General features: G+C 33.8%; 1 protein-coding gene and 2 pseudogenes across 2 annotated transcripts; 1 reads left to right on the top strand and 2 right to left on the bottom strand.

The window, feature by feature from the left end:
• Positions 1 to 4,746: 4,746 nt before the first annotated feature.
• On the bottom strand, positions 4,747 to 7,799 carry LOC111315946 (WAT1-related protein At5g40240-like). Of its 2 annotated transcripts, XM_022917965.2 has the most exons (8): positions 7,768 to 7,799; positions 6,532 to 6,734; positions 6,352 to 6,417; positions 6,104 to 6,217; positions 5,756 to 5,978; positions 5,514 to 5,672; positions 5,277 to 5,428; positions 4,747 to 5,165 (listed from the first exon to the last, which is right to left on the bottom strand). In XM_022917965.2, exons 2-8 carry the CDS (start codon positions 6,726 to 6,728, stop codon positions 5,021 to 5,023), a joined length of 1,056 nt encoding a protein of 351 aa, XP_022773700.2. In that variant the 5' UTR covers positions 6,729 to 6,734; positions 7,768 to 7,799; the 3' UTR covers positions 4,747 to 5,020. The 2 variants fall into 2 exon arrangements, with proteins under 2 accessions (XP_022773700.2, XP_089609527.1); XM_089753401.1 differs by lacking the exons at positions 5,514 to 5,672; positions 7,768 to 7,799 and having other exon boundaries at positions 6,532 to 7,160.
• Positions 7,800 to 15,218: 7,419 nt separating this feature from the next.
• Positions 15,219 to 17,494, top strand: LOC111291614 (pentatricopeptide repeat-containing protein At1g33350 pseudogene; annotated as a pseudogene).
• Positions 17,495 to 20,266: 2,772 nt separating this feature from the next.
• On the bottom strand, positions 20,267 to 24,784 carry LOC149511816 (uncharacterized; annotated as a pseudogene).
• Between the last annotated feature and the right edge of the window lie 341 nt (positions 24,785 to 25,125).

Genomic DNA, 25,125 nt, shown 5'->3' with positions numbered 1-25,125 from the left:
TTTATAATAATTTTTTATTTTAGATGTAAAGTGATAATTAATTTGATAAATTTCAATTCTTTTGAACAAATATTACCTAATATGACAATCTTAAAAATTTTGATACAACAATTAAAATTCTTGAACTGATATAGAAAAGAGAAAATGAATGAGTATGCAATGTTTCTTCAAATAAAAGAGTTTTATATTAATTTTAAAGAAATTTGAAATCAATATATTTATATATTTTTCATTGAAGTATCATATATCACTAACCTTCTTTGTCATGTGGAGAAGATAAAGTTATGCATAGCTAATCAATCTTTCATAGAGATAGCAACCCAATTTGTTCTCGATGGGTTTTGACTCGACCCGATCTTTTAGAGTCGATTTTTTTTTTTAAATCGGGTTTTGGGTCGAGTTGGGTTAGGTAATTGTAGAATAAAAGTCAAAGTTAGATTTTAGGCAAATTTACCTTGACTTGACTAGGTGTATATATATAATTATTTTTTAATTAATTACTTAATTTTATATTTATATTAAAAAAATTTTATATTAAAAAATAATATTTTATTAATTTTAGGTTAAATTAGATCAAATATGGTTTTGTATAATATCTGTCGGGTCAGGTTGGGTTGGGGTAGGGTATAAAAAAATAAAAAAAATCATTGGGTCGAGTTGGATTCAAGACAAGTAAAAATTTACCTCAATTTAACCTATTGCTATCCCTAATCTTTCGTCTTAATTTTCTATTTAGAATAATTTTCCATTGGTGCTTCCATCAATTGAATGTAATTGTATGTTCTATCAATTAAAAGCTTAATTTTTTATTTAAAAAAATTTAGTATATAAAATATTAAAATATATATTTTTTAAAAAATAAAATAAAATAAATTTCCAACCTTGGTATTTGTCGTATTTTCTTTAAAAAATTTCAATTCTAAGAATAATAAATTTGTTATGTAATACCTATACAATCTATAATAATTTCATTTTTAAAATCAACAACATAAATTTTTATGAACGAATGTAATTTTGACGTAAATACATTCAAAAGATAGTTCCAATGAATTTTATTATACCTTTAAAGAAATTATAAAAAATAATTAATTTTACTTTACTTGATAATTTTTTATTTAGAATAGTTCATGTTAGGTTGTTCAATCCTTTGGATGACAGAAAAAGTAAGTAATTTACTCATAGTTGTTAATTTCATTTCAATACCAACCAATAGTTATATCAAAATACATACACCTTAAGATGATTTTCGTATCAGATTTGGAACTAGATAATATCGGTTGTTTTCATTAGTTCGGCCTATTTTGGTAAGTTTTGGTGATTTGGTCAGTACATGAATGTAAAATATATTTTGTGATTTTTTACTTTTTTTTGTTATTTAATTATTTTTAACCTAATAAAAATAAAATTAATTGACAAAATAACCCTTAAAAGTTAAATTTTTTTATTTTTTATTTTAATTGTTTTTATACTTAATTTTTTAAAATCAAAGTTTATAAGTATTTCATTTTTTTTTTCAAGAAAACAATTATACTCCTTTTATAAAGTTTAACAATTATAAAATTTTGGTTAATTTTTTTCATCTCTTTGTTTTTATCTTAATATTTATATGAAAATCTTATTTAAATATCATATGATAATATTAAGTGTTTAAAAATATCATGAAAATTTTATGATATTATTTGTTATGCTTTTAAACTTATTTATTTGATTTTTGAATATATTGCATATTTATTTTGTAGATTATTAATAATATTATAATGCATAAGTTCATATATGTTTTATAAATATATTTGTACTCAATCGAAAAATCCAAAATAATATATTGAAATAATCGGTACCGATATATACTATTTAAAAAAAAATTAAAATATTATCCGGTACGATATTAACAATCTTGAATTTACTACAATTGAGAAAAATTAAATAATCTTGATATATAAATAAATCATAAATATGCATATTAAGATAAAAATTAAGAGAAAATTAAATAAATTATTGTTTCAATCAATATGAATAATTCTTATGGTAATTAGAAGAGACTCAATCTTGAGTTATTAGTAACTCTATCACCTTTTAAATCATTTAATTCTACATGTGAAAAATTTAATTAAAGTATTCAATGAATCATGTAGTGATAATTGTTGGTAGAGGGGATATGATTGATTTTTATTGTTCATGGGAATAACAATTATAAAAATTTAGAGAAAAGAAATATAACAAGAGAAATTAATTATAGAGGTAAGACTAACAGTAAAAATTATATATTAAAAAATTATTTCAAGGGACTAAAAAGATTAATTATGTTATCAATAATCAAATTATCAATTTATAAAATATATAAATAATAAAATCATTAACATATATATATATATATAGTTAATATATTAAAACAAAAAATTGAAAGATAAAAAATATAAAATATGCTTCAATAACTTAATTATGGTTATTTTTAATGAATTTATTTATCAACATAAACTACATATACAATTGTTTTTACAATAATTAAATAAACAAATTCCATACAATTGTTTTTATTTCTATGTATATTAAGTTTTGATTTAGTTCTATTTATATTTTTATTTGACATAAAAAATCATTTTACTTATAAAAAAAGAGTCTAATAATTTAAAAAAATCATTTAAATTAAAATTTATAAAAAATTACTAATGATATTTTAATCAATCATTTTTGATATTTTTTAAATTAAAATATTATTAAGAGTCTAAAAATAAAAAAAATTCATTTAAATTAAAATTTATCAAAACATTTATTAAGTATATTTTAACTAATCACTTTAATTTTTTTGAAATTAAAATTTTAAAAAGTTTAATTTTACGTAAACTCTATTTGTAATTTTTGTTGATTTAAATTAAATTTAAATAAATTAATAAAAGTTATATATTTAAAGATATATTTGTTAAATTAAAAATTTTTAAAAATATTTAAATCGATTATTGTTAACATTTTTATAGTTTATATTTTTAAAATTTACACTTTTATATTTAGATGATAAGTTTAAACTATTTTAGTAGGGATTAGTGTTGGATATTTGAAACTGCATTGTTCCGTGGAATATATAATTTGGTGGGCCTTCACAAACACAGATGAACAAAGTTAACATGAACAAACTTTTTCAAACCGGAAGGGAGTAAACCATTGTCTAGCCAGCACAGCCCCATCATCTTTATCGGTTTTGTTGGTTCGATTTATTATTTTTTAAAATTTAAAATTTTGTATTTTTATATATTATTTTAATAAAAATTTTAATTTATTTAAATAAATTTATATATAAAATAATTATTTTTATTTTATAAAAAATTAAAAAAATATAAAAATTAATAAAAATATATAATTCAATCATAATTTAATAATTTATTTAATATTTAAATTTGATTCGAATTAAATAAAAATATAATTTAAATGAAATTAAATATTATAATTTTAAATTAATTTTTTATTTTTAAAATTTTTTTTCACATCCTTATTTGCTGACATGCAATCTTTTTGAGTCCGGCGTACAGATTTCGGGTTTGGTTTTGAGCAAATCCGAAGTCTCTCTCTTTTTTTTTTTTTAGTCTAATATAAAATCTCTTTTTCTTTTTGTTCTCCTCTAAAAGCCTCACCACTCTCTCTCAATCCCAAAAACCCTGTTTCTAATACGAAACCAACATCCTCCCTATCTGCCGCCGTCAGTCAACGACCATCAGTGTTAAAAACCCTCAAAACTCACCAGAATCTTCCTTTTGGCCTCCTCACCCTCGCAGAGAACTACTAATGCACTTGATAATGATAGTCTAGTTCCCATTATTTTAGCTTTGAATGGTTCAGCTTCTCAATGCTACTTTTTCCATCCTTTGGTAATTGTTATGGTATCCTTCTCAAGACGATTTAGGGCATGTGCATGTGGTCATATCAAATCCTGTCCATGGTCACTTCTACAGCACTCATAAGCTTTCTTCAACAGATGGAATGTGATTTTAGTCAATCAAGTTGAAATAAAATTATAAAATTTCTGTTTGACATTGACATGCAATATATGTTTTTATTTTCCACTCAATCATTTTCTTTGTTTTTTCCAATCCACTTTTGTTTTTTTTTTTTTAGTTTAGGAGCAGATGTAACTATCTCATTTTCAAAATTAAATAAACGTCAATTCAGTTGAAATTTATGGATTTATTGAATTTTATTTGCGGATTTTTTAGACTTATAAATCGCTTACTCACAAAGGATTACAAGGGTAATCCACACTCACTTTATTATGATAATCTTCTTTATGAACCTCTTTTCCTTCACATGGGGGAGAATATGGAGATCAAATATCATGTGCCTTAATGAATAAAGAAAGGCAAAAACAAAGCGACAGGAGCATTTTAGTTGATGATTACTGTGATTTCCATGTTTTCCATAGCAAGTTTGTATGAAGTTGAAGTTAATAGGAGTATAGGAATATTATTATGCTTGAGATAAAACTGTATATGCATGGAAAAAGCAAAACTGATGAGATCAAAGAAGGCAAGAAACCTGAAAAGGACAGCAAGTATCAAGGTAAAAGCTAGTGAGAGGTTGCGGACGGCTGAAGCAAGAGTTGGTGAGCTATATTCTATAATGGGTATATTTGACCGGAAAACCTGTCTCCAAAAGATAAACAATGTTGGCTTTTTTTATAACAATCTTCTAATCTTTTTCAATCACCAAAAAAATGAAACACATTTTAAGAGGTTGGTCATTGCTGATTTTCATCCATAGTTGGGCTGATTCATTTTTGTTTTTCAATTATGCATGGATTTTTTGGGTTTTATTTGATCAGAATTTTTTTGATATAAACTATCACAGATGCAATTTCTGGTGAAAGCTAAAGTACAATGTTCTCAACTTTGATCCAAGAAACTCATTAAACCTTTTGTTCCCAATATCTGCAGGCATTGAACATTGATGTTTTCGCATGCCAATGAGTGTGAAAGCATTGGCCATTGCCCCATGCTAAATGGCTAAAACATTTCTGCTACATTTCACCAACTTTTTAGCTTTGCAGCAATGGGACCGTACCACGAGACAATGGTCCTAAGGTGCTTAAACCAGAGTCATCATCTGTCATTTCTTGTTCTTTTGCTTTCCCCCATAATGCAGCATAAAGACCAGCAGTTACGATCACAGCTCCAATGGCACTGCAAAATTAAGTTTGATTCAGGCCCGTCAACTGTGATTATAAAACGATTGACCAAACAAAGTAGAAATGTTTAACATGTTTGGATGATATAAAGGGAGAGTTTTAGTACCTTCCCAAATACACTTTTTCACCAAGGAATATGGCACTCATAACATCTGCTATGACAATTGAAGTTGGCTTGAAAATTGCAACAAACACAGGCCCCTTCAGGCGTACGCCCCATGTGTGAACAACAGTGCTAAATGACGATCCAAAAAGTCCCTAAACAAGTAGTGCGGAAGAAAGTTACATTCAGATACAGAGATACTGCAAATTATGTAGTTGAACAATTGGTTACTATTATTACCGAGTATAGGACTGCAACATCTGCTATACTAGTTGTTAGTCTCCAAGAGCTCAAGTTTGGCTCTGCTAGTAAGCCTATTGGTAGAGATATAAGGGTCACAGACAAGTTGTAAAAGAAAATTACAACAATTTCTTCTGGATATATCTTCATCACTTGGGACTGTAAAGTGCTATTAAATTCAAGTTTAGTTTTATGCAAGAGATTACAGAATTCATGGTGGAGCTTGGAAACATATTTTTTACCTGAATAATATACCAGAATGAATAAAGAAGATATGAAACAGCTTCTAGGAGGCCTCCGATGATCCAATTTGATTGAGATGACCACAGAGGCCATTGAAGTAAAACAGAGGAAACAATTTTGGGACCTTTGTAGAAAACAATCACTAATGCACCAGATATTGATGTAATGGTGCCGATGATTTTAGCTTGAGTACTTGGACTTCTAAATGCTACTTTTTCCATCCTTGTTATGACATGTCCAAAGACAGGAGACAAGAAAAGGACTCAGGAAACTAGCTCAAGCATAGAAGGTTCGTAAACATTAAACAATAGCATAACTGAAGAAAAACCAGGGAAGAGGGAAGAAACCTGAATAAGACAGCAAGTATGAAGGTAAAAGCTGGTGTGACGTTGCTGATGGCTGAAGCAAGAGTTGGAGAGCCAAGTTCTATACCTCTATATGAGCATATCATACCTGAATACCTGTCTCAAAAAGATAAAAATCATGGGGTTTTTTTTTTTCTTTCTTTCTCACTATAAAAAAATAGTACGTCAAATGAATTGAAGAAACAGAAATTTACTGATTTATGTGCAGAATGGAGTGCTTCAATACATACCCAAGAATTGCAAGAAGGCATATTCTAGAGATGAGAGGGAACTTCAAGGGAGGAAGCACTGTTTGTCTGCAGACATCAGACAAACAAAGAAGACATGTGAGAGAACAACTTTTAAAATGAAATTCTATGAAAATATACATTTATTCATTGATTATTAGAAGAATTAAAAGAGAAAAAGACCTATTAAAGAGGAAGATTAAAGGGAGGAAAACAAGGGTGCCTAAAACATAAGAGTAGGCGATGAAGACGTAGTAGCTCAACCCCTTCAATGAAGCAGCTTTGAATAGAATGCTTATGACTACATTGGAACACTCTACTGCAACCATGGCTGTGCATGGTAGGACTTCCTTGTAGCCATATCTTCTTGCCATCTCCATCTCTATCTAACATATCATTTTATTTAGTTTTCCTGTACTATCATATATTCCCAACACCAAAGGAGTTGATGAAGAATGATTGGACTGAATGTGGTTTTGCTCAAAAAGATTTTCTGATTCCCATGAATATATAATTGATCAGCACATCATTTCTTTTTTCTGTTTCTTAAATTTTTAGAGTTTTTAGATGGTCAGATTGTTTACAAAAAAATGTTACCATAAAGTCAGCTAGAACTGTTGACAATGTGGAAAATGGTTAAACAAACTTGTTCATCTTAGTCCTGTTTCATGAAGCTATGCATGATCACACTTATTATACCAATTCAACCAGGAAACCAATCAGATTGTTGGAAAAAATAAACTGATTGGGAAACCTTTGAATTCTGATGGTTTAATCATATTCATTTTTCAAACAGATATGAAGAGTATCTTCTAGGATAGGTGGGATTCTATCAGTCATTTGAAAATGCTTGATTATTTAAGTAATAAAAAAAAAACATGTGATGTTTTTATGTACTTTTCTAAAACCAACAAGAAAATAATTTAAACTATTAGAATTTACTTAAATAATTATAAAAAAAACTATTAGAATTTACTTAAGCCGAATTTGGACTATGTTAAATGCCATGAGTATGGCCTATGCTTATAGCTAGCTCATATTAGCAAAAATAATACATATATCCTGAATACATATATTGTGAAGATTTATACTAACCTGCAAGGTATTGTCATTTTGTGAAGATTTATACTAACCTGCAAGGTATTATCATTTTGATTCGGAATTTTTATGATTTTTATGATTTTATCTCACAAAAAACGTTTCACAAGTTGTGAATGCAAGTTGCCATATGTATAATATAACATAGCCTCCCAATATTCAGACGTGAGATTGGGGCAGTACATCTATTATACCTGAGAATGTAAAGAGTCTTTCCCAGGAGAATGACAACCACGAAAATAAACATGCCTGATGCTTTTAAAGAAAAACAATTCAGAAAACACAAATACCCTGGAACATAATAAGCAACTTCTAAACTACCTAGTCTCATATCCACCTGAAGACGATCCTTCCTTACATTGTTGGAGGGCCCTTCATCTCTCTTTAGCAGGTTCAACTGATTTATTAAGTAGAAAAGGTTGTTGACCCAAGCTGTCATTGTCAATCCCATGAAGCGAAGTGTCGTTCAAGCAAAGAAACAAGCTAAATTCTCGACTTTGATCAAACTTATTGGTTATTTTGTTTTCAAAGGCATTGAACAAATTCATTGATATTTTAGCATTCAAATGAAACGAGGGTAGAATCATTGAACAATGCGGTAAACAATATTGTTTTCCTTTAAGAACTTTTGTGCTACATTTCTTCACAACAAAGGGACCTTAGAACCGGACAAGAGTCCAGAATCATCATCAACGGTCCTCTCTTCTTCTTTAGCTATTCCCCGTAATACAGCATAAATCTCAGCTGATAAGATCAATGCTCCAATGGCACTACAACATTAAGATTGAATCAGGCTTGTCAATTTGTGATTATAGAAGGAATGGCCAACCAAAGTAGGGATGTGCAGCATGTTGGAAATGATTCTACTAATTATAACTGGTAATATTAAAACACTTAAAAGAGATAGTTTTAATTACCTTCCAAGATACAATCCATCAACAAGGAATATGGCACTCAACTGCTGCAATGAAAGTTGACAATGGCCTGAATATTGCAACTTACCCAGGCCCCTTCAGCGGTACACCCCATACGTGTTCACAACAGCTGAAGGATAATGCAAAAACTCCATAAACAGGTAGAAAAAAAAAATTAGATATTGCAAATTATCTGCTTACAATTGTAGTTGATACGAATTTCTTACCGAGTGTAGGACAGAAGCAGCTACAATACTTGGTGGTCTTAGTCTCCAAGAACTCATGTTTGATTATGCTAATAAGCATACGGGTACAGATAAAATGACCAAAGACAAGTTCTACATGAAAGTTACAATCATATCTTCATAATTTGGGACTGTAATAATTCGATTTAGTTATATGTGCAAATTTTCTAGCTTAGAAGATAATTATAATTGAACTGTCTTCTAGAAGATCTAGGAGTAGTGGTCTTTAGGCCTTGTGACTTGAACTACTAAATAGGTATATTTCTTACCATAAATACTTTAAAAACTAATTAAATATAATAAAATAAAGGAAACTAATGAAAATCTTTTGGGTTAAATATATAAAGATCTCTAAATTAAAATTAAATATCATAAAAATTATAATTAATTAAGTTCTCCAATATTTATTTTTTATGTAATTAAATTTTTAAACATTTATTTGCATTCAGTTGAACATTCCATTAAATGAGAATTGATGATTATGGTTAATCAATTTTCATTCAATAAGGTTCAGTCGAGGGGAGGGGATTCTTGACGCAATGATAAGTTACTGTTACGTGACTTGGAAATCATAGGTTTAACTAATGAAAACAATTTTCTCGAATGCCCCACATGGCACCCGTTCAACATTTTCTGGAATGTCGCATAACAGAAGTTTTACGTACCGAGTTATTTTTTTAAGGCTCAATTAAATAAAAATAAATATTTTTTTGGATGCGCATAACGAAAACTCTATGTACGGATTTATTTTTTTTTAAGATTTAATTAAGTAAAAATAGTTATTCGAAGACTTAATTATTATAATAAAATAATAAAGATTCGGATATTATTTAATTTTAATTGAGAAATTTTTTAATATATGAACCAAACGTCATAACTTTCATAAGCTTTCACGTATTTCCGTTAGAATAGACACGGTACAAACAGGCATGCTTCATGAATGGTTTAAGCCAACTAAAAATGAACCAACATTTCTTAGCAATCCTGGAAAAATGCAATCGTCTCAACCATCTGAAGCAACTCCAATCCTTCATCATCACCCACGGCCAGTCCCAAACCCAATTCTACATCTTCAAGCTGGTTCGTTTTTGCACACTCAAGATTTTCGACTTTTATTATGCTCGCTTACTCTTTGATCATCTTTATGCTCCCAATATTTACTTATACACTGCCATGATTACAGCTTATGCCTCTCACCCCAACTATCATACCTCTGCATTTGCTTTTTATCGTCACATGCTTTGTGTCACAGACTAAGCTTTCTCTCAACAAGCACTAGCCCGTGTGGCACTTGAATGGACGCTTCCACCCAAGTCAGCCTTCAATAGATCGAGATCTGAACAAATAACCATAAACCATGGTTAGTCTCAAACATTCACAATAAGACACAATATATCGAGGTCAATCTCAAACATACACACACAACAAGGCACATTCACATTGAGAAAGAAAGAAACGCATCGAGGCAACAATCGGGCATTCAATCGAGGTGAATTTTATTATAAACGGGAATCATACATCGGGACCTCCCACCATCACCAGGGCCAGGGGGCAGCCCTTGGTGGGTGGCCTAAGCTCGCATAGCACCCGGTGAGACAGCCTAACACTACGCTGCCGGCTCACCCCCCTAAAGAGCCTTAGAACTTTTAAAGCTATGCTACCAGTAACCGTCACAATGTTTGAAATGGGGACACTTTTCCTAGCACAAGGGATCTACTCGGCCATGGCTCTATACATGGGTGGCTCATGGCAACCTAAGTCCCGGTCATGGCCCTATACAAGGGTGGCTCATGACATCCTCCCTCACCTATTCTATCGACGTCCTCGTCGACTTGCTGGCTTGAAATTCTTCAATCTTCCTTTGAAATCTCTGGAGGTCGTGTTCTCTCTCCCAGATGGTTTCTTCTAGTCCTAAGCCCTCCCACTTCACTAAGTATTCCCGAACTAGTCTTCGAGATATCTTGGTTTTCCTGTCGGCTAAGATCTCTTCGACTCGACGCTCTGAGGGTGGCTTCATGGTGATGGCGGCTCTGGTTGGCTCCCTTCGACTAATATCTGTAGGATCTGTATGGAAAAGCTTCAGGTTGCTTACATGAAATACTGGGTGCACTTTCATCCACTTCGGTGGGTTGATTTTGTAAGAAGCGTTCCCCACCTTGGAAATGACCCTTACTGGACCTTTGTATTTGTGCACCAGTCTACGATCTCTCTTTCTTAAGAACCTAGTTTGTTCTGGGACTAGTCGAACCAGAACCAAATCACCAACTTGAAATTGCTGAGCTCTGCGATTCTTGTCTGTCCATTTCTTCATCCGCTTTGATGCCTTCTCCAGGTAAGCTTGTGCAATCTCTGTGTTTTGTTTCCACTCCTTGTTGAAGTTGAAAGCTCTCGAATTTTTTCCTCCATATTGTTCCAAGGAAGTGTGGGGTAGCCTTGGTAGTTGTCCGGTGACCACCTCAAATGGGCTCTTGTTAGTGGAAGAGCTCTTGTTGGAATTAAAGCAGAGTTGAGCAACGTCCAACAATGAAGGCCAGTCCTTTTGGTTAGCTTGGACAAAGTGCCTCAAATATTCCTCCAATAATCTATTGAAACGTTTCGTTTGGCCATCGATCTGAGGATGGTAGCTCGAAGAGATGTTGAGTTGGGACCACTAAATCTTGAAAAGTTCCCTCCAAAAGGACCCTGTGAATCTCGGATCTCTATCACTGACGATGTTTTGAGGGAGGCCCCAATATTTGACCACATGTTTGAACAATAGTCGAGCTGTGTCTTCTGCTGTACAATACTTGTGAGCGGGGATGAATGTGGCATACTTGGAGAACCAATCAATTACCACCAAGATAGTTTCAAGATCCCCAACCTTAGGTAGGCTCGAAATGAAATCGAGGGGGATGCTTTCCCACGGTTTGGTGGGTATCGGTAATGGTTCCAGCATGCCCGCAGGTTTTTTCTTTTCGACTTTGTCTTGTTGGCAAATGAGGTAAGTCTTGTGTAGTCCATCACATCTTGTCGCATGTGGGGCCAATAGTATCTTTGTTTCAATAACGCTAAAGTACGTTGCCAGCCTGGGTGTCCCATCCATGGGGTGTCATGGCATTCTCTCATCAGCATCTGTCTCAGCCCTCCTGCTCTCGGCACAAACACTTGAGGCCCCTTGGTTCACAAGACACCATTTTCTTGCCAGAAGTATTTGGACTTCCCTTCTTCCACTAGCTTCAAGATGGCACAGGCTTGCGGGTCCTTCCTTAGATGATCTTCAATCAACTTATGAATGTCCGTAGTGGCTCTATTAGTTGCCATTAAGGCCATTCTTCTGAGGGCCGCCAACTCTGGTCGCCTGCTCAATGCATCCGTCACTTGATTGGTCTTTCTAGCGGTATGCTCAAGGTGAAAGTCGAACTCCGCTAAAAATTCCTGCCACCTAGCTTGTTTCACCGTAAGCCTTGGTTGGGTGAGAAAGTGGCTAACGGCTGCATTGTCCGTCTTCATGACAAAGTGTGAACCCAACAAGTAATGTCGCCAAGCCCTCAAGCAATGAACCACCGCCAGGAGCTCTTTTTCTTGGGTCGTATATTTTCTCTCCGTTTCACTTAGCTTCTTACTTTCAAATGCTATCGGGTGATGTTGTTGTAAAAGCACACCTCCAATAGCAAAATCTGATGCATCCGTTTGAACTTCAAAAGGCTTTTCAATATCGGAGAGAGCTAAGATGAGATCTTTCATAATAGCATCTTTCAATCTCTCAAAGGCCTTTTGGCACTCGTTGGTCCAACACCATTTATGCTCATTCTTCAATAACTCTGTGAGGGCCGTGGTCTTATGAGAGTACCCTTCCATAAACCTTCTATAATAGTTGGCTAGTCCCAAAAATAAGCGGAGTTCACTAACATTCTTTGGTGTTGTCCACTCCTTGATGGCCCTAACCTTTTTCATGTCCATTCGAATGTGGCCATGTTCGACAATGTGACCGAGAAAGTGGATTTGGGTCTGAGCAAACGTGCATTTCTCTCTTTTTACATATAACCGATGGTCCTACAGCCTTTTAAATACCCGGCGTAGGTGTTCTTGATGTTCTTCCAAGGTGGAGCTGTACACCACTATATCGTCTAAATAAATGACTACAAATTTGTCAAGGTAGTCATGTAACACCTGATTCGTCAATGTACAAAATGTGGCAGGAGCATTGGTTAGTCCAAAGGGCATAACAAGAAATTCAAATACGTCATACCGTATTACACAAGTGGTCTTTGGCTCATCTCCCTCAACGATTCTGACCTGATGGTATCCAGATCTCAGGTCCAGTTTCGAAAAGTACTTGGCTCGGCTCAATTGATCAAATAAGTCTGCTATAAGCGGGATAGGATATTTGTTTCTTACGATGACTTTGTTCAGGGCCCTGTAGTCAACACATAAGCGCAAACTCCCATCATGCTACTTCTGGAATAGCACTGGCGCTCCGAAAGGAGCTTTTGATGGTCGGATGAACCCGACTTGTAGAAGCTCATCTAACTGTTTTCTCAGCTCGACCAACTCTGGCGGGGCCATGCGATAGGGAGCTCTAGTAGGGGGTTTTGCTCCTGGGAGGAGCTCAATTTCGTGGTCCATTGCTCGTCGAGGGGGTAGAACCTTGGGCAACATCTCTGGCATCACCTCTCTGAATTCTTCCAACACTCTCTTCATGCCATCGGGTATTGGTTCTACTTTCGACCCTTCTTTGTAGATCGGCATGGCCACAAAAGAGGGTTCCCCTCTCTTTACCCCTTTCTTGAATTGCAAAGTCGAAATCATTTTCTTCCCACTCTTTGGCAAGATATTGGCTGGTACCACACATGGGTGTTCCCCTAAAAACAACAAGTAGCTAGTAGCGGGGATAGGGATCACCTGAGCCAACGTCATGAAGTCCAACCCGAGAACGACATCAAAGTCATCCATAGGAGAGACTGTGAAGTCTACCTTCCCTTCCCATGGCCCCAATCAGGTTGTCACACTTTTAGAGCTTTCACTGATCGCAAAGGCTGGTGAATTGATCGTCTTCATTCGTCCACAGTCTTTACTAATCTGAAGACCACACCTTTTTGCTTCTTCTGGTGTGATGAAAGTGTCGGTTGCACCCATATCCACCATGGCCTTGGTGGCTTTCCCATTGATCGTCAAGTTCACGTACATCAAGCCTCTACTTTGCTCTTTCTTTATAGTGTTCAATTGGGTACGGAGGGCACTGAGGAACCTTATTGAGCCCATCCTGGCTGGCTCCTCTTCAGCTTCTTCAACGCTCTCGGGCACTTTTACGGACTCTTGGGATGAGGTACTTAAGGCATTAAGGGCTCCTCGGTGCGGGCATTCAGCCACTCGATGCGGTCCCTTGCAAAGAAAGCAAGCTAGCGGTTGCCTAGGCTTGAAAATTCCTGCGTTGTTTATCTTGGGCTGGGTGCTATCTCAACCAAAGGACCTCCTGTCTGATCCCCCACTGAAGGGTCGGTCCAACCTAGTCATCTTTCCCCCACTCCCAAAGTTAAAGCTACTGCCAGTTGATGGAGGATTTTTTCGTTTTAAGGAGCCATCATTGTAATCATGAAGACGTTTCGCTGCAGCCATGGCCGTGGCCACATCTTGCACTTTCTGCTTTTGTAGTTCTGTCATCGCCCAAGGCTTGAGGCCCTCAAGAAAATAGAACATCTTGTCATTTTCGGACATGTCCCTAATATCCAGCATCAGGGTAGAAAAGTTTCTTACGAACTTTCGCACCATTCCGGTTTGCACCAACTCTCGAAGTCTCCTTCGAGCCATATACTCCACATTCTCCGAAAAAAATTAGTTTTTCACTCGTTTCAGATCCGTCCAAGTCTTAATCAGGCACTCATCATCGGCAAACTTGGAGTGCCACCACAGCTTGGCATCCCCTGCGAGGTACATCGACGCTGTTGTCACCTTGTCTTCCTCTGAACTTGTGTGTACAGCTCGGAAGTATTGTTCCATGTCAAACAGGAAATTTTCAAGTTCCTTAGCATCCCTTGCCCCCTCATAGCATCGAGACTCCGGCACCTTGGGCCTTTGTCCCCTGTCTATCGAGCTCGAACCTGATCTGGCCACAGCCATTTGTAGGATGCTCACCTGGGCCCTGAGCTCCTCAAACTCCTTTTGGAGAATGTTCAAGGCATCTCTAGCCTCTTCGCTCACATTGTGGAGAGTATCGGACAACTCCCGCTAGGTTGTCTCGATCTCCCTTACTTGGTCTTTCGTCACCATATGAGTTTTCATTGCGGCCTCAAGTTCCTCAATCCTCTGTTGATGATCCGGTCCACCACTTGTGGCCATCTCATCCATTTTTCTAGTACTTCTCAACCGTGCTCTGATACCACGTGTCACGGACTAAGCTTTCTCTCAACAAGTACTAGCCCGTGTGGCACTTAAATGGATGCTTCCACCCAAGTCAGCCTTCAATAGATCGAGATCTGAACAAATAACCATAAACCATGGTTAGTCTCAAGCATTCACAATAAGGCACAATATATCGAGGTTAATCTCAAGCATACACACACAACAAGGCACATTCACATCGAGAAAGAAAGAAACGCATCGAGGCAACAATCGGGCATTCAATCGAGGTGAATTTTATTATAAATGAGAATCATACATCGGGACCTCCCACCATCACCAGGGCCAGGGGGCAGCCCTTGGTGGGTGGCCTAAGCTCGCATAGCACCTGGTGAGACAGCCCAACACTACGCTGCCGGCTCACCCTCTAAAGAGCCTTAGAACTTTTAGAGCTATGCTACCAGTAACCGTTACAATGTTTGAAATGGGGACACTTTTCCTAGCACAAGGGATCTACCCGGCCATGACCCTATACATGGGTGGCTCATGGCAACCTAAGTCCCGATCATGGCCCTATACAAGGGTGGCTCATGACACTTTGCAAGGGGAAGCCAACTCCCAACCATTTTATTTACCCTCATGTCTTAAAATCAGCTCCTGAGGTTTTGGAGTCCAATGGCACAAAATTGGTTCATACCCAGATTTTTAAATCGGGTTTTGGACATTACCCAGTTGTTCAAACGGCTCTTGTTGACTCGTATTCGAGGACTGGTTCTTGCATTGAGATTGCAAGGGATTTGTTTGATGAAATGTCTGAAAGGAATGTTGTGTCTTGGACTGCTATGGTTTCTGGGTATATGAGAGTAGGGGATGTTGGAAAGGCTGTTTTGCTTTCTGAGAAGATGCCTGATAGGGATGTTCTTCTTGGAATGCTGTTATCGCAGGGTGCACACAGAATGGATTCTTTTCTGAGGCTATTTCACTCTTGAGAAAGATGGTAATGGGGGGAAGAGAGGCAGTGAATAGGCCTAATCAGGTTACAGTTGTTTGCAGTCTATCAGCTTGTGGAAACACTGGGATGTTTCAGCTTGGTAAATCAATCCATGGTTTTGTTTATAGAAATGGTATTGGTAATGATTGTTTAGTAGCTAATGCTTTGATAGATATGTATGGGAAATGTGGGAGCTTAGAAACAGCAAGAAAGATTTTTGAAATGAGTTCCAAGAAAAACTTGACATCTCGGAACTCTATAATCAATTGTTTTGCACTACATGGACAAAGTGACAAGGCAATTAGTGTGTTTGAGGAGATGATGGAGTTGATGATATAAGACCTGATGCGGTTACCTTTATCAGTCGGTTGAATGCTTGTGCACATGGAGGATTGGTTGAAAAAGGTCGTGCTTATTTTGAATTGATGACTAGTAGTTACAATATTGAACCTCGGATTGATCACTATGGTTGTTTAATCGATCTTCTTGGTAGAGCAGGAAAGTTTGAAGAAGCATTGGAAGGCATTAATTGTATGAAGATGGAACCTGATGAGGTCGTTTGGGGCTCATTGCTAAATGGGTGTAAAATATATGGTCGCTCGGATTTGGCAGAGCTTGCAGTAAAAAAACTGATTGAAATTGACCCAAACAATGGTGGTTATGGCATCATGTTGGCAAATTTATATGGAGAGTTAGGGAAATGGGATGATGTACGCAAGTTAAGGAAGAAGTTGAAGGAGCGGAATGCTTATAAGACGCCGGGTTGCCGTTGGATTGAGGTTGATAGGGAAGTTCATCAATTCTATTCTGTTGATAAGACACATCCTAGAACTGATGAGATATACAATATCTTGGAAAGGACTAAGCTCATATTGTTATTCACAGTTTTGCCAGCCTGGAACATCGGCTTTACAGTCCAAATCTTATTTTTGACACACAGCTTTTACGAACAAGATTGTCACTGATATACCAGAAAACTTTTCTTATATTCTTTAATTTTTGACAAACTTTGGCTCATATGCCAAGAAGCCTTCAAGGTAACAGGTTTAATGGCAATATATTTTACTGGAATGGAAGCAAGAGCTAGCTTTAGCTGTGGCAGAACTTCAGTGGAACTTGTGAAACTGAAGGTTATTTCCATCATGCCCCAATGGAATTTACAGGAAAGAAGAAGAAAAGTGTCGTACCAACTACTTTTATAGAAGTACAAGATGTGCAAATCAGACCTGCTGGCTCTCTAGAGGTGCAAGGGGAAATAGATGATTCCAAGTAGCTGAATGACCCTCTTTTTTTTAATGTTTCCCCCAGCATATCTCGCGAGAAGGAATGAGAAATGAAGAACAAGAGCAAAGTTAATATTTGGTTGTGATCGCCATTAATAAAGCTTTCTCTCTTTATATTCATCTTACAAGATATACAAAGTTTGTTATACAATTTAGCTGCTCCGAATAATTCTTATAGACTGAATAAACAAATAGGATTGAAGCAAGCCATTATATTCCAAAATGTTAAAAAGGGAGTTTTTGAAAGTGGGGAAATTAAACGGGGAAAACCCAAAAAGGAGGAAAGCTTACCCTTCGCTCTACCTGGGGCCGATCTAACCTCTCCCCGTCAACTTCCTGACAATTTTTGCCACCATTTCCAGCAGAAGAGCTGGTTTCAGAATGTTCAAAATCAGGATTTGCTTACCTTTACCTCTTCCATTTCCAGGTGATTGTTTAATAGATTTTTGCCTGCGAGCTGCCTGCAAAGGTGGTTCTGGAGTGCTCATCACAGGTGTAGCATACTTACCAGGGTTCTGTCTTTTCCTTGGTGGCTTAGGCATTGATTTTTCCATGGATTTTCTATGACATTGAGAACCTATGTCCTCATTGTTATTTGAAGGTTCCCCTGATTTGTTATCTCCACCTGGAACTGGTCTAACTCTTCTCGTTTTCCTACTTTTAGGAACTTGTTGCACGGCATCATCTATCAATTTTGAGGATTGATTTCTAGTGATTCCTTTAACCGCTTTCTTAATTCTCTTGCTACGAATTTGCACAAATCTCTCATTGAAAGTGTAAAACGCTTTCAGTCGCAATTGAGTCTTCAATGAACAAGTTAAAATTTATGGTATCAGTAACTTCATCTCTGATAAATCCACCAACAATCACAAAATAAAGAAGCATGAACAGTCACCATTCTATTCTTTATTTTTTACTAGGTGATGCTGCAAATGCTCTCAAGTGCATCATGTGCACAACCATGTAGAAATGATATGGAGAGGGACAAGTCTCAAACCTCACGTTTTTCGTACTCACTTAAAACAGGCAGTAGCAACTTGTCTGATTTCTGCCAAACTTCTCACAGCACAGTCTGCATGCAATCAAAGCAAATCATAAAACAATTATCACATACATAACATACTAAAGCAAGAACCCCAAAAGTGTTGGTCTTCTTAAAATGTTTGCTAAAAGACAGAACATACTTTAAAGGCAAATAACATGCGATTACTAATTTTGTTAAAAGCTAAGAGCTAAATGTAAGGCAACTCACTTGCGAAGTACAAAAAGATCTGGCCTTCCCCATGGGAAAAGCTCAGTTGACTTATCCTTTTGCAATCAAGAATATATCAGAATCATCAGTGACAACACCGTCAACAAGGTTGGTTAGCTCCATATAACCACATTGAACTTCTGCCTCCATTGGTGCAATAATATTATAATATAGGGTAAGCCAAACATTTACAGCAGTTCCTGCAGAGCATCATATGCATTAGGGGTGTAAATCACACATTAGTGCTTACAAGCTATTTGGACTAAACTTGAATAAAATTTAAATTCAGCTCAATCATTATCAAGTCGAGTTTGAGTAACTCGACTTTTTGAATAAATCAAATTTAAACTTCCTAATATTCCGCTAGAGTAATTGATGAATCTAATCGATGTTTTATATTTTAATATATATTTATATTATTTTAATTAAAAATTACTATTTTATCTTTATAAATATATAAATTCGAGTTTAAACTCAAATTTAAATATAAATAATCAAATTTGAAGTCGAACATAAAAATTAAACTTATTTTTTATTTAATAAATAAGTTTAATCAATCGAACTTGAGTAATTTAACTCTTATTTTAAATCAAATTTAAACTTAAAATTTAAAATTCAATCGAACTCAAATTTTTTATTATATCAATTCAACTCGATTCGATTACATCTATAATATGCACTAAATTATCAGCAGATATTTGGTAGAGAGCATTTTAAGGATCGAGAAGATTCAATAGAAAGCAACATTCCAAAACACCTAAAATTCCTCAATATTGACCACAAAAAGTTAGATGCAATTCTCTAATATGTTATATTGTATACCTTCTGTTCTCCTTTCTCATCTCTCATCGCTTTCAGGAATTGAACCATCCAGATTCTTGCATCTTTGAAAAAAAAAAACAAAAAGTAAATAGTTTGTTAAAGAAATTATAATAGTTAGGGTTAGGAATTTGGGGTCACCAATGGCGATTTTCTTACCGGCTATTGTTATGACGGACGCGCGACAGCCGACAGGAGCCAGTAGTTTCCATAGACCGTGAACTCCCCTTTTTTTATTTTGCTTTGCAAGATTTATTTATTTATTTGTTTGTTTTTTCATGGATTTATTATTAGTTACTTAAAAATTCGTTGCCTTTACCGAGAAGGCCCAGAGGTTGAGCGATGGACAGAAACTACATCGTTTTGTCTTTTCTCTCTCCTCTCTTTTTTTATCTAGAGTAAGCATCATATGAATATTCTAAATCCAATAATTTACGCTATATAATAATACGATATAAAAATAAAATATAAAAATAATATAATTTAAAATTTTAATAATAATTATATATAAATTTATTAAATTTATAAAAATATATTATATATTTTTATATCAATATAAATTACACTAAATTTTTATGTAAAATATTATATAAATATATAAATTTTAATATTTTATATGATATAAAAACACGAATCATCAAATTTAATTTATTCCAACATTCTTATAAATTGAAATTTACTCGATTCAATAAATCCATTTGATTTATTCAATTTTAATAATAATCGGTTAAATAAAACGATTTAATATGTTAATTAAATTAATTTTTTTAATTTCAAAATTAACAATGAAATCGATTGAATTAATTATTTTTTAATAATTTTTAAATAGAGTTCAATCTTTAAATCTCTGATTTATAATAAAAAAAACATTTTCACTGTAATTTTGAGCAGTACATACGGGAAATAAAGAGTTTTATATTGTTTTTCCTTTAGTAATAATTAACAAAGGAAGAGCTAAATGCATCGATCCATATAGCAATATACCCTTGAATAAATTAGCTCTATAAGAAAAGTTTGACTTTAGAAACGATGATGAATTCTGCCTCAACGATCAAAGTATCATTTGCAATGTAGTTTTTGTTTTTGTCCTGGAGATCAAGCAGTGACATGAAGTATGAAGAACCCCAATCCCAAGATGCAGCAGTAAACCAATATGAATCTACAAAGGGGGAGAATTTAAAGAGATTAAGAACAAAATAGAAGAAAAATTTGTATTGCAAATGTATCAAGGCAAGGTCGATTACATGTAATTTCCCTGTTGTTACTAGAATAGTATCGGTCTTTGACTCTTAACTTGTATTGTGCATACACTTTTCGTTTAGGTGGAAGATTGTAAACCTTTACCAGCTCCAAGAACACAGAAAGTGCTATATATTTCTGGGCTCCGTCTCCTCTGGGATAAACTATCAATCTCCTGTATATTTTCATCGACAGAATCCATAAATACCAACAAAATTCAGTAGGAAGTGGAAAAGTGATAAGTTTGAAATAAGGCAGTGTTACCATTCTGAGTCTCCAATGGTTTGAACATTAGAGGTATAGGAATCAGAGTATGATTTTGAATAGTTTTGGAGGGTGAAAGTTATTTTATTGTTGGGAGGATCCTTTATCATGGAAAGACGCTCCAATTTTCCTGTTTGTTTGATCACAAAAATCTCCACCCCAAATGTGCAACAATCATCAACTAAGTATCCATTTGAAGCATCATTAAAATGATCAAGAGAGTAATTGAGCATTGCCCCATTCAGTTTTCATACTGTAAAATCGCTTAATCGCCCCATCATCTTCTTCAACATACAAAACAAGATATTATTATTATCTTATATAAATATATGGAGTTTGAATTCGAAGTGTAGCTCAAGTGATGCACTAATTTTAAAAAATCAAATTTAATAAGTTTGAAATTTAAATTAATTTTTTTTATTTTCAAATTATGTAGGAAAAGATAGACCTTCGATAGTAAAGTATTTGTCGCGAATTTGATCAAGTATGAAGAACCTAAAGTTGGCGTATACTTCCGAAGTACGAGGAAGATTTTTTGTCCCTTCAATTTGTAAGTAAAGGGAGATGAAGCCAAAGCCATTGCTTTTCTTGTTTCCATTTGGGTAGAGTGATAACCTCCTGCAGATTGCCAAAGAATGTAAGAGAAAAATGAAAGAGCTTTGAAACAAAGGATGTGTAAAAACATAACTAGTTCTTCCATTAGTAGCTCTTATTCAAGCATTCTAATAAATTTGCCCATCTTCCCTATTTTTTATTTTTAAATTAGATTTTTTTTAGTATAAAAAAATGAAGATGGTCACGAATATTGTATGATCATTGGAATTAAATCTCAATCTTATGAAAAATTAATCTCCTAGAAAAAGGCAAACCATTGTGATTAAATCCCACATTCTTTAGTAGGTAAAACATTTTTCAAAAATGTAAATCTCACCCGTTGTAGCCACCAACTTCAAATGCATGGGATTCATACTTTTTCAATCCAACCTTCACTATAGGAGTTTTGGTTTTTAGAGATGTTTTTTTTACTGTTTAGCGGCGTTTATTAGCGCCACTATAAAGTTTGCAATGTTTGCGAAAAACACCATGTAGAGTGCCATCTATACACATATCGCGGTAAATAACGGCATTTTCGAAAAAATACCTCAATATTAATAGTGTTTATAGTTGAAATGCCGTAATTTTAGCAGCATTTATATATTTGAGATGCCACTATTTTAGAGGAGTTTGAATCTAAAAACGGCTTAATATTAGTGGCATTTGTATATTTTAGTCACCGCTAATTCAGTGATATTTTTATGAGAAAAATGTCATTATATTGACTACGTTTGTAACAGAAAACACTACTACTTTAGAGGCATTTAAATCTGAAAATGCCTTAGTATTAGCGGCGTTTGTATCTTGTAGGCACTGCTAATTCAATGGTGTTGTTATGAGAAAAATACCGTTGCTTTAGTGATATTTATATAAAAAACGCCACCTAACTAGCGACGTTTGCTGGAAAGAGTGCCGCTACTTATAGTAGCGTTTTATGCTACAAACATCACTAAATTATTCATTTAACGGCATTGCTCAATGCAAACCCGTCATTATGTAAAAATATATTTTTTTTAGTTTCTTATAATAAATTTTATTTTTAGTAAAGAGCTTAAATTCAAAACTAAAATTAATATTAACTTCATTCACATTTAAATATACATCTAATTAATACAAAGTTTAATAATTAGTATAATAACATTCAAATATTTTTAATACATTAACAAAATAAAAAATTAAAATGTATGAAATTGATGACTACATACATTTTGCTGGCTGTCAATTGATGAAGAAAAATTTTCACCTTGGTCACTAGCGTGCTCAAGAACCTACTGAATAATACCATACAATTTTTAACACTTCATTGTATGCTTTTTTTTTATTTAAAAATTTTAATATTTACTAAATATAATACCTGAGTTGGTGGAGCACCAAGATCATTTCCTGAAAATTGTTGTTACACAAAATTTATAAGATGATCGAATCGATCATGCAATTGCTGAAATTTTGCACATTCTAGCTCTATTCTAGCACATTTTTATTCAATTTTGGCACACTTCTGTTCTTTTTTTTGCTTCCATTTGCTGAAAATGTTGTTGTATAGTTTGTAACTCCCCTCTTAATATTGAAATGTCTTGTGAAAACTGACTTGCTCAGAGTATAAATTGCAGAGAGTTATGTCCATAGTAGGCAGATAGTGTTGGACCCAATCCAAGGCCTCAAACCTGTCCATGCCTTTCTTTTCTAGCAACTTCTATAAATATCCGATTTTTCATTTCTTGCATGTTGAGAGAACCTTTATATGCTACTTCAATCTCAGCAGTCATTTTTTCTTTTGCTTTCTCCTATGTGTTATGCGAAAAAGTTTCACACGTCTAATTGTATCGCCCATCTCATTCTCCTATGCAAAAACATATGTTATTTGATAAGATACATATCAACCATAATTTATTTATGCATATCAATCATAGCAATCAAGTATTAAATTTTTGAATAATTTTAATCTCATTTATTTATATTTTGACCTTGTAACAACATAATAGTCTTAAACAAATGCAAAGAATAAAAGCATTTTGGGCTTTTACACATATCGATTATGGAAACCAAATTCAATTATTTTTTCCCGGTTTAATATAAAAGATTGAAGCCATTCAATATGTTGAAAGGCATCCAAATTTATTTGTATATTTTCCTTTTATATGCAAAAATATTCCCAAACAGACATAACTGATAACTTTTTCTCCCATATCAACCATAAAAACTAAGTTCAATCAATCAAACAAGCTTAATATCAAGTATTGAAGTTATCGAAACTGTTAAAATACAACAATAACAACAACCAGATATTAAAGGTGTAAATATACATAAACAGTAACTTTTCATACATATCATCTGTGTAACTAAGTTCAAAACTTTCGATAAGTTTAATATCATGTATTGAAACAATCAAATCTATTAAAACAGAATAATAAATGTTAATTTGCATATTTACCTTTTAATGGCAGAAAAAGTTTATTCATTGGAATAAGTTAATTATCATAAACTTACAATTTTTTTTACTTTCTTGCAAAACTTTTTGATCCATTTGTGTGTATATTTCTATTGCTTTATGCTACTAATCCTAATCTATTCTCTTTCCTGTCATAAAAACTAATCGCGTATATGATAGAAATGCAAATATTACCAACTGAAACCATCAAACACTTTCATCATTTCATTATATTATACAAAGTTATAGACTAGTACCTCTCATTTTCTTAAGAAACAAAATCTAACCAGTTGTTCATATTACCACCTAACCACATTACGAGATAGATTTTGCATCATCACCTCTACAGTATTATTTCGATTGAAATACTTATTCTTCAAACTAAGCTTATAATCTTTCCATTTTTTTTTCCAATGACTTAAGCACAAATGAAGTTGATATTTCAAGTACAAATCTTGACTGTAATAATATAATAGGAAAACTTTGAATAAGTAAACAAAATGTAAAATAAAAAATTTGAATATATCTAATTAATTATACTAATACCTTAATAAAATTTAACATATCAGCTTTAACATTACGGGTTAGCATACCTAGAAATCCAGCCAATAGTTGAGCCTTTTCACTAATTGGTTGTTTATCAGAGTTTGTAGACCCTATAATACACTCGTTAGGAGGTAGTGCAAACAATTTCTTCAAAGTTGTCTGGCCTCTGATCCTCCGTTGACCATTGTTATCAACTGCAACAAATATAAAATATATTTATAAAATCACAATACTTTAGTCATTATACTCGAATTCTAAAATTGAAGTATATCATACCTGCATTCAAATTTAAAGCATAATCAATTGATGGGATACTATTTAAACTTGGACCTCTCGTATTGTCAAATTTAATATCAGTTGAAAGGTTAGAAGTGACGGAGTTAGATCCAACAATACATTCATTTGCCTCCAAAGGATTTAGCCTATAGTTAATATCTACAAATGTCATAGACAGTTCTAAACTAATATCTCTGATATGTCTTCCTTTCAACCTACTTCTCCATATTATAGCTTACCTACATCATAAAAGCGAATATAGAAAAAATATTAGTTCAGAAGATATATAAAGAATTAACAATTTAAGAAATCAAAACCTACGATATATAAAGAACATATCAATTTAATTAAATCAAAATATAATGTATGATTTAGAAGACAATAATTATACAATAGCGAATATGACATTATTTACATACTATTATTTACTACATTATGTCTTAAATACTTGAATTACAAATTATAGATGCATGGAATCATAGTTTGTAAATGTCTTTAGTAACATCTTTATAA

The sequence above is a fragment of the Durio zibethinus genome, chromosome 24 (assembly GCF_047325235.1).
Source record: "Durio zibethinus cultivar Kanyao isolate XHJ-2024 chromosome 24, ASM4732523v1, whole genome shotgun sequence".
In the NCBI taxonomy this organism is placed as follows: domain Eukaryota; kingdom Viridiplantae; phylum Streptophyta; class Magnoliopsida; order Malvales; family Malvaceae; genus Durio; species Durio zibethinus.
The sequence above is the reverse complement of the archived record's forward strand: the minus strand, read 5'-3'. Positions and strand labels throughout refer to the sequence as shown.

Excerpts from the sequence above, each read along its gene's own strand:
- LOC111315946 (XM_022917965.2), bottom strand. The coding sequence starts at position 6,728 with ATGGAGATGGCAAGAAGATATGGCTACAAGGAAGTCCTACCATGCACA. Across the intron at positions 6,418-6,531 it reads TTAATCTTCCTCTTTAATAG|ACAAACAGTGCTTCCTCCCT; the intron begins GTCTTTTTCTCT and ends TGATGTCTGCAG. Across the intron at positions 5,979-6,103 it reads ATACTTGCTGTCTTATTCAG|GATGGAAAAAGTAGCATTTA; the intron begins GTTTCTTCCCTC and ends TGTCATAACAAG.